This window comes from Mustela nivalis (genome assembly GCF_964662115.1).
Source record: "Mustela nivalis genome assembly, contig: HAP1_SCAFFOLD_1323, whole genome shotgun sequence".
In the NCBI taxonomy this organism is placed as follows: Eukaryota; Metazoa; Chordata; class Mammalia; order Carnivora; family Mustelidae; genus Mustela; species Mustela nivalis.
The window spans coordinates 22,190-32,871 of NW_028135341.1; the positions used below are offsets into that span (position 1 = coordinate 22,190).

Sequence of the window (10,682 nt, forward strand, 5' to 3'; positions counted from 1 at the left end):
ATATGAGGAAGTAACTAAAACACATTCCTGGCCTGCAACTAGGTGGATTCTTGACCTCAGGCAAACTACAATCTCTCTGAGGCCTTTTTGTCTCTTATGTGAAATTAGGGATGTTGACTAAGTTAGTGACTTTTATACCTCTGGGGAAAAATTGTTTTTTCCAAAGAATAGAACTTATCTTTTTTTTTTTTTTTTTTTTGCATTAAACTGTATTATATAAAACACAGACAAGTAGAGCTGTTTAGCTAAATGCGAGATAAGACTACACCTGTAGACTTCCTTGTCCCTCAGTCCTGCTGTGTCCCAGGAGACCCTTAGATTTCTATGAGCCATAGTTTGAAAACTAACATTTATGAGAAAATCCTTCGTTAATAATTCTTTGAATTAAAATTTGCTGATACATTGCATGTTGTTTTTCTGTTTATAATTTTTTTATCCTCCTATTTTTTGGATAAATGGAAAAGTATAAATAAAATTGCAAATGGGTTCTCCTTATTAGTGGACTTGAAGCTATTTCCACCTTCTAAACACAGTTCTCACTTGGAAATAAAGGTCACAGAAGTAAATATTTAGGAAAAGACAATAACATCACATTGGTAATTCCTTAAGTCATGTCATATAAAAAAGTGTCTTATATTTTACCTAGTATTTATTAATGCTTTATAAAATTGCTTCAATAAAAGTTTCTCCCATCAAGTGGTATTGATTTATTAATTTTACAAGGCTGTCTAGTAATGTTGTCATATTATTAATTTTATAAGGCCTGAATATAATGTTATTGTCAAAAAGTGTTATGATTCCTCAAAAAATTAAAAATAGAAATGCAGTACCATTCAGCAATTCCACTACTGGGTATTTACCCAAAGAAAATGAAAACACTAATTTGAAAAGTTATGTGCACCCCTATGTCTTTTGAAACATTATTTACATTATTTACAATAACCAAAGTATGGAAGCAACCTCAGTGTCCATCAATAGATGAACAGATAAAGAAGATGTGTGATACATATACAATGAAATATTTATTCAGCTATAAAAAAGAATGGGATCTTGCCATTTGTGACAACATTGGTAGACCTAGTGCCAAGTGAAATAATGCAGAGAAAGGCATATACCATATGATTTCACTTCTGCATGGTATCTAAAAAACTAAACTACTAGTAGCCTACTAGTGACTGGAAGCCTTACTGATAACATAAATAGTTCTTTAACACAGTTTTTTTTTTACATTACATGTATTATATACTATATTCTCATAATAAAGCTATATTTAAAAAAGTTATTGAGAAAATACACTAAAATACTGTATCAAAAAAAGTCCATGTGTAAGTAGAGTAGACCTGCACCCTTCAAACCCATGTTGGTCAAGGGTCAGCTGTATATTACAAGTATTCTCATCTAGAATTTTCTTACTTAGAGCTTTCTTATAAAAGGTACCCTCTCATTGAATGCTCAAAATGGGGTCTAATGTAGGGTACCGAGGGGTGCCTGGGTGGCTTAGTTGGTTAAGTGACTGCCTTCAGCTTAGCTCATGATTCCTCAGTCCTGGGATAGAGCCCCATTGCAGGTTGTCTGCTAAGTGGGGAATCTGCTGTTTCCTCTTCCTCTGCCTCTTCTCCCACTTGTGCTCTCTATATCTCATTCTGTCTCAAATAAATAAATCAATAAAATTGCTGATATAAACATTGGGCTGCAGATGCCTCTTTGGATCAATATATTTATATCTTTGGGGTAAATACATAGTGGTGCAATTGCTGGGTCATTGGGTAGCTCTATTTTCAGCTCTTTGAGGAACCACCATACTGTTTTCCAGAGTGCCTGCACCAGTTTACATTCCCACCAACAGTGTAAGAGTCTTCTGCTTTCTCTGCATGCCTGACAACATCTGTTGTTTCCTGACTTGTTCATTTTAGCCATTCTGACAGGTGTGAGGTGATATCTCATTGTGATTTTGATTTATATTTATTTCCCTGGTGCCAAGTGATGCTGAGCATTTTTTCATATCTGTTGCCCATTTGTGTGTCTTCTTTGAGAAATGTCTGTTCATTTCTTCTACCCATTTCTTGACTGGATTGTTCTTTGGGTGTTGAGTTTGATAAGTCTTTATAGATTTTGGATACTCGCCCCTTATCTGATATGTCAATTACAAATACCATGTTCCATTCTGTAGGTCATCTTTTAGTGTTGTCAGTTGTTTCCTTTGCTATGCAAAACCTTTTTATCTTGATGAAGTATTTGTTTCCCTTGCTTTTGGAGACGTGCCTAGCAAGAAGTTGCTTTGGCCAAAGCCAGAGAGAATACAACCTGTGTTCTCTTCTAGGATTTTGATGGGTTCCTGTCTCACATTTACGTCTTACATCCATTTTGAATCTTATTTTTATGTGTCATGTAACAAGATGGTCCAGTTACATTCTCCTGTTTGTGGCTGTCCAGTTTTCCCAACACCATTTGTTGGAATGACTGGCTTTTGTTCCATTGGACATTCTTTACTGCTTTGTCACAGATTAGTTGACCATAGAGTTGAGGGTCCATTTCTGGGCTCTTTGATCTATGCGTGTGTATTTGTGGCAATACCATACTGTCTTGTAGATGACAGCTTGGTCATAGAGCTTGAAGTCTGGAATTGTGATGCCACCAGCTTTGGTGAACTTTTTCAACATTCCTTTGGCCATTTGGGATCTTTTCTGGTTCCATACAAATTTTAGGAATATTTGTACCAGCTCTGAAAAAATGTTGATGGTATTTTGATAGGGATTGTGTTGAATGTATAAATTGCTCTGGGAAGCATAGACATTTTCACAGTATTTGTTCTTCCAGTCTATGAGCATGGAAGGTTTTTGCCATTTCTTTGGGTCTTCCTCAGTTTCTCTCATGAGTGTTCTATAGTTTTCAAAGTACCAATCCCTTGCCTCTTTGTTTGGGTTTATTCCTAGGTATCTTAATGGTTTTTGGTGCAATTGTAAGTGGCTTTGACTCCTTAATTTCTCTTTCTTCTATCTCATTGTCGGTGTATAGAAATGCAACTGATTTCTGTGCATTGATTTTATATCCTGCCACTTTGCTGAATTCCTGTAGAACTTCTAACAATTTTTGGTTGGAGTCTTTTGAGTTTTCCACGTAGAGTATCACATAATCTGTGAGGAGTGAGAGTTTGACTTCTTCCTGATTCAGATGCCTTTATTTCTTTTTGTTGTCTGATTGCTGAGGCTAGGGTTTCCAGTACTAGTTGAACAACAGTGGTGAGAGTGGTCATCCCTGCCGTGTCCCTGACCTTAAGGGTAAAGCTCTCAGTTTTTCCCCATTGAAAATGATACTCACTGTGGGCTTTTTGTAGATGGCTTTTATGATATTGAGGTATGTTCCCTCTATCCCTGAACCATGAATAGTTTTAATCAAGAAGGGAAGCTGTACTTTGTCGGGTGGTTTTTCTGCATCTATTGAGAGTATCATATGGTTCTTATCCTTTCTTTTATTAATGTATTGTGTCACACTGATTGATTTGCAGATGTTGAACCACCCTTGCAGACCAGGAATAAATCCTACTTGGTCACGGTGAATAATCCTTTCAATGTACTGTTGGATCCTGTTGGCTAGTATCTTGGTGAGAATTTTTGCATCCGTGTTCATCAGCAATATTGGCCTGTAATTCTCCTTTTTGTTGGGGTTTTGTCTGGTTTGGGGATCAAGGTAATGCTGGCCTCATAGAAAGAGTTTGGAAGTTTTCCGTCGTTTTTATTTTTTGAGACAGCTTCAGAAGAATAGGTATTAATTCCTTTTTAAATGTTTGGTTGAACTGTCCAGGTTTTTCTCTTACCATTTCTTCCAGATTGTCTAATTTGTTGGCAAATAGTTGTTTATTATACATTCTTAAAATTGTTTGTGTTTCCTTGGTGTTGGTTGTGATCTCTCTTCTTTCATTCATGATTTTATTAATTTCGGTCCTTTCTCTTTTCTTTTTGCCAAGTCTTCTCAGGGGTTTATCGATCTTATTACTTCTTTCAAAGAGCCAGCTCCTAAATTTGTTGCTATATTCTACTGTACTTTTGGTTTCTATTTCTTTGCTTTCTGCTCTGGTCATTATTAATTCTCTTCTCCTGCCAGATTTAGGCTTTCTTTGCTGTTGTTTCTCCAGTTCCTGTAGGTGGAAGGTTAGGTTGTGTATTTAAGACCTTTCTTGTTTCTTGAGGAAGGCCTGTATCACTCTATACTTCCCTCTTCAGGACTGCCTTGGCTGCATCCCAAAGATTTTGAGCAGTTGTGTATTCATTTTCCTTTGTTTCCATGAATTCTTTTACTTGTTTGTTAATTTCCTGGTTGACCCATGAACATTCTTTAATAGGATGCTCTTTAGCGTCCATGTTTTTTAATTTTTCCCAAATTTCCTCTTGTGATTGAGTTCAAGTTTCAAGGACTGTGGTCTGGAAATATGCAGGGAATGATCACAGACTTTTGGTACTGGTTGAGACCTGATTTGTGACCCAGTATGTGATCTCTTTTGGAGAAAGCTCCATGTGCACTGGAGAAGAATGTGTATTCTGTGGCTTTAAGATGGAATGCTCTGAATATATCTGTGAAGTCCATCTGGTCCAGTGTGTCATTCAAAGCCCTTGTGCCCTTGTTGATCTGCTTAGATGACCTGTCTATTGCAGTGAGTGAGGTGTAAAAGTCCCCTACTATTTATTGTATCATGCTCGATGTGTTTCTTTAATTTTGTTATTAGTTGGCTTATGTAATTGGCTGCTCCCATGTTAGGTGCATAAATCTTGACAATTGTTAGATCTTCTTTTTGGAGAGACCCTTTAATTATGATAGCGTCCTTCCACATCTCTTATGACGGCCTTTGGCTTAAAATCTAATTTGATAAAAGGATTGCCACCCCAGCTTTCTTTTGATGTCCATTAGCACAGTAAATGGTTTTCCACACCCTCACTCTCAATCTGGAGGTGTTATTGTGTCTAAAATGAGTCTCTTGCAGACACCATATTGATGGGTCTTTGCTTTTTTATCCAATCTGATACCTTGTGTCTTTTGATTGGGGAATGTGGCCCATTCACTTTCAGGCTAACTATCGAAAGATATGAATTGAGTGCCATTGTATTACCTGTAATGTCATTGTTTCTGTATATTGTCTCTATTCCTTTCTGGTCTATGACACTTTGGGTCTCTCTCTTTGCTTGCAGGATTCCCTTTAGTATTTCTTGAAGGGCTGGTGTGGTGGTCACAATTTTTTTAATTTCTGTCTGTCCTGGGAACTCTTTATCTCTCCTTCTACTTTGAATGACAGCCTTGCTGGTAACATATTCTTGGCTGCATATTCTTCTGGTTTAGCACCCTGACTATACCATGCCAGTCCTTTCTGGCATGTCCTGAGCTGCTTTCTGGATTTTCTCTTTGTCTCTGAAATTTGCAAACTTCACTACTCTATATCAAGGTGTTGGCCTATTCTTATTGAAATTGAAGGGGGTTCTCTGTGCCTCCTGGATTTGAATGACTTTTTTCTTCCCCGGATTATGGAGGTTCTCTGCTGTAATTTCTCAGGTACACCTTCTTCCACACCCACTTTCCTCCTCTTCTGGGATCCCTGTTATTCTAATATTGTTTTGCTTTATAGTATCACTTATCTCTTGAATTCTCCCCTCCCCTTGAATTACTGATCCAGTAATTGTTTACCTCTCTTCTTTTCTCAACTTCTTTATTCTCCATCATTTTGTCTTCTTTGTCACTACTTCTCCTTTCTGTGTCATTTATCCTAGCAGTTAGAGCCTCCAATTTTTAAAATTTGAAATAGCTAATATTTATTAGTTAATTATAGCTCAGTAAGTCTGTAAAAGATAAGTAGGGTTTTATTTCTCCATTACCCATTATGTACGTGATGAATTTTTTAGAATTTCTATTCAATTAGCTGATATATGATATATGTTTCAGATATAGTGTTCAGTTAACCATCTGTTGTATATAATACCCAGTGCTCTACACATCGCATGCCCTCCTTCATGCCCATCACCCAATTACCCCTACCCCCATCCCACCTCCCCTTCAGCAAACGTCTGTTTCCAATAGTTAAGAGTCTCTCATGATTTGTCTCCCTCTTTGATTTCTTCCATTTAGTTTTCCCTCCCTTCCACTATGATTCTATGTACTTTTTCTTATATTCCCCCTATGTATGAAACAATATGATAATTGTCGTTCTGTGATTGACTTATTTCACTCAGTATAATACCCTCCGTTTCCATCCACATCAATGTAAATTGTTGAGTTTATCCTTTTTGATGGCTTTGTAATATTCCATTTGCAATATCCCACATCTTCTTAACCCACTGAGCCACCCAGGCGCCTGGTAGCCACATCTTCTTTATCCATTCATCTGTTGATGGACATTTGGGCTGTTTCCCCAGTTAGTCTATTGTGGAGATTGCTTCTATAAACCCTGGTGTCCAGGTGCCCCTTCACATCAGTATGTTTGCATCTTTGGGGAAAATACCTTGCAGTACAATTACTGGGTCATATTTTTAACTTCTTGGAGAACCTCCATATTGTTTCCAGAAGTAGAGCTTCCATTTTTTTTATTGCATCCCCTTAATAACCTTTTGATTTCAACTTGGTAATATTTTTGTTCTTTTATTTCTCCAGAAGGGGATCCTCCAGTGTCCTTTGTGCTTTGTTCAAGCCCAGCGAGTATTTTTATACTTGCTATCCTAAACTCTAATTCTGCCATCTTAGTTATATCCATACTGATTAGGTCACTGACAGTCAGTAGTACCTCCTGTTCTCTTATTTCAGGTGAGTTTTTCCATCTAGTCATTCTGTCTAGAGAAGAATAGAAAATGAAGAGAACAAAATACTAAAATAACAACAACAACCCCAGAGAAATATAATCTCTATCAACCAAATCTCTATAATCTCTATAAACCAAAATAAATAAATAAATAAAATAAAAATTTAAAAAGTGAGAATATAATCAGATGATGAGAACAGAGCAATACACTAGATTTGGGTATATTTTGGTCTGTTTCTTAGAGGAAACTACATCCCAAAATTGTAAAGAAAGAAAAAATATATATATGCGAAAATAAAGTTAAGCACTATGAAAGGATAGAATGTAACTATAAAAATTACAATTAAAAATGTTTAAAAAACCTGAGTTGATAAAATGAGAAATTTGTTGAAATGGAAAAAGATAAAGAAAATTAAACTTGAAAGTTTAAGGAGCCATGGATTCTATATAGTATTTTCCCCCAGCACTAGAGTTTTGCAGTTGTCTGTGATTCCTTAAACTTGATCTTAGCGGGAAGTTCTTGCTGATTTTCTGGGGGAGGGGCCTGTTGTGCTAATTCTCAGAGGTCCTTGCCCTGATGGTATTGCACTGCCCTTGCCAGGGGTCCAGGCTAATTTAGGGCCTCCAGATTCCTCTTTGTGGCTTTCGTTCCCTGACGGTTTTCCACACTGCTTGAGAGGATTAGAATGAAAATGTGAGCCTCCCAGTGTCCAGCCCTAGAGCTGAAAGCAGGCACCCTCCACTCTTCAGTGTGCCCTCACAGAGGAGCTGTCAATCACTCTCGTCTCCCTGGTTTCTGTATGCACTCTGTGTACACCCAGGCTTTGAACATTTTTATCTCAGCCATGCAACCCCCTTTGGAGTTTCTAAACTTTGCAGTCTCCTGTGGCTGCATTCATGCCAGTCCTCTGGGGGAAGGAGGAGGTCTTGCCCTGGTTCTTCTGCATGTTTGGCCCTGTTCTGAGAGTGGTTACCCAATGGGCTGGGGTTTGTGATTAATGGAAACACTGAGCTGAAAGCCCCCTCCTCTGCTCTTTGATTGCAGCTGGCTTCCCTGCTGAAACTCCTGGGAACTCTCCCATACTCAGGCACCCCATTCTGTGTGACCCTGGGGATCCTGAGATCAGGCAGTTCTACCTAGGATTCTACCCCACTTCTCCACCTGAGTGCTTTTCAAGCAGGGATGTCCCTCACCGGATTAGACTTATAAAAGTTCCTGTTTCACACCACTGCTGTATCACTTTCTGATAAGCAGTTTATGCATCCCCCCCAACAGTTTATCTTCCCATGTATCCCCTTCGATTCATTTCTCCATCCCACACCTCCTACCTTGCAGAATGTGGTCACTTTTCTATTTGTAGAATTAGAACAGTTCTTTTCTCAGATCTCAGGTTGAGTTCACAGGTGTTCAGAATGATTTGAAAGCTATCTAGCTGAATTCCAGGGACTGGACAAAACTATGGCCCCCTATGCCTCTGCCATATTCCTCTTCTCCCAGAAATTATATATATTTAATAGACCAATATTACTTGTACTTTTTATCAGATTTCTCTAAATAGTGTTACATCTCTTTCTTCCGTTACCTAAGATTAAAATAAGTAGGGATTTATTTTATTTATGTGATTATCTTTCTATTTAATCAATCCCTAACTTAATTTTAGTCTCTAATAGTGCTATTTTAAGTTCACATTTCATAAGCTATATATAATTCCTACAATTATGTGTCTTGTTTAACTTGAACATTATAAATATTTGACTTATTTCAGATGCAGCAGGAGTTGGAAAAAAATATAACTAGAGAACTAGAAGAAGGTATGTTGCCAAATTTCCGAATTAAGATGGTCATTGATTTCTGAAATTTCCTATGAATGGTAAATCCATTGTTTTCTATTGTTTGGATAACAATAGGTACTATATTAATTTTTTAAATATATATCTAATAAAAATATAAAACATAAACATAATGAGGAACATACTTATTCCTCATTTAGTCATCGTTTTTCAGACTTAAAAAAAAAATTTCCAAATGTCGATTTATCTGTTATTTCAAGCTGTAATCTTCCTTCACTTCTGCCATCCCTCTGGAACTGTCAACCTGAATATGCGGGCTTTCTTAAATCCTTGTTTCTGCTAATGATATAAAACCAAAATTAAAAAAAGAAAAAAAGAAAAAAGCAGTCTTGTCTTAGGTGATACTTAGTTAAGCAATTATGGTTCAAATGACCTTTACTTGACAGGTGACATTTAAACATCCAGCCGTTGATTTTGTCATTGATTTACCTTTTGCCATTGGGTAAAATTCCAAGCTCCATACATGGAATAAAAACACCCAAATCAGTTTGGTTCTTGTCAGCTTTTTCAGCCTTCTTTACCCTACTCTGCTGCTTTGCTCTTGCACCTCTTCAGCATTGACTACTTGCAATGCCACAAGTGTTCTTCCACACTCTCTGTATATGTTCTTTGTATATGCGTCTTCCTTCCACCTGGCATGCTTCTTCCCTGTCCTTCAGATATCAGCTTACATATCCCCTCCACCAAAAAGCAGACAATATTCATAGAAAACTAGGATTTTCCTTCTGTGTGTTCTTCTGTTCAACTCTGAAAATTGCCTGTTTGATTTTTCAGTCTGTTGTACATGATTGTTCACGGGTGGGCTCTGTTATCATCTTGTAATGAGAAAAACAGAAGCTCTGAAATTTATCCACAATAGCAATTACCTCAGTGGGCAACTGTGAGCAAAATATATTTAAAAGTAATCTTGTATTTTATATTGTAGCTGTATTAGATGTTTTTCATTCTTCATAACACTCATAAGGCTTCAACTTTGTTTTTTTTACTAACATTTAGTTAAGAATGAAGTATTTTAGATAAAGACTGTAATTCTTTTTCTTTTCAGGTTTTGCTGTATTGGAATCAGGCTCATCTGGTGGGGCCACCTCTTTAGAATCTACTTTTGAAAGACATATAAATTGTGATGACGTACTGAAATCACACAGAGAGTACTCAGAGTTTCTGAAGAAAAAGTATAGCATCTGAAACATAAATAGTAGAAATTTATTTTCTGGATGGTTATAAAACATTTTAATAGTTTCCTATTAAATGGATGATATGCACAAATCTTTCTTAAAGGAAAATATTTTTGGATCATGTGTGTAATGAAAGTTTATATAATATTTTAAGCTATATTTCTTGGTAGCTAATTAACTTTTAAACAGATTTTTTAATATGGAAATCAGCATTATTGGGTTTTACATGCTTCAGGCTGCCCAAATGCCAGCTTTCTAAACAGCACCCAACCAACCAAGTTTTCATGAATACTTCAGTCATGTTAATTGATAACTTTTTGGTATTTTCCAATTTTTATTACTACATATGAACCTAGAGATTTAGACAGACATTAATTTTAAGACAGAGAGTCTTAAAATTAGAGGAAAAAAAATAACTTTTACCCCAGAACCATTTGCAAGACAATTGTTAAATTATGCCTGATTCCCATAGCATTTATATCCTACAAATCAGTACATTCCACATAACTACTGTACAACCTTGTCAATCAGACAATTCTCGTACAGTTGACCCTTGAATAATTGCAAGGGTTAAGGGCACTGACCATTTGCAGTCAGTAATATGTGAATAACTTTCGACTCCCCAGGCACTTGAGTACTAATCTGCTATTGACGAGAAAACTAACTTTTACAAAAACAGTTAATTAGCCTGTGTTTTGTTTGTTATATGTATTCCATATTATATTTTTATAATAAGCTAGAAAAGAAAGTGTTATTAAAATCACAAGGAAGAGGGGGACAAAATGGCGGGGAAGTAGGAAGAGGTGTCTTTTCAGCCTGTACCCCAAAGTGAGCTGATTACCTACCATAGAACTCTGATCACCCATGAAATCAGCCTGAGA

General features: G+C 36.7%; 1 protein-coding gene across 1 annotated transcript in view; it reads left to right on the forward strand.

Annotated features, from left to right (window-relative positions):
• The window catches only part of LOC309857823 (ankyrin repeat domain-containing protein 26-like), a 30,714-nt gene extending 20,792 nt beyond the window's left edge, over nucleotides 1-9,922 (forward strand). The window contains exons 6-7 of the mRNA XM_082750585.1: nucleotides 8,542-8,587; nucleotides 9,672-9,922. Coding sequence (XP_082606711.1) covers nucleotides 8,542-8,587; nucleotides 9,672-9,811 — 186 coding nt within the window. The 3' untranslated portion in view covers nucleotides 9,812-9,922. The remainder of the gene's footprint in view (nucleotides 1-8,541; nucleotides 8,588-9,671) is intronic.
• Nucleotides 9,923-10,682: the final 760 nt, after the last annotated feature.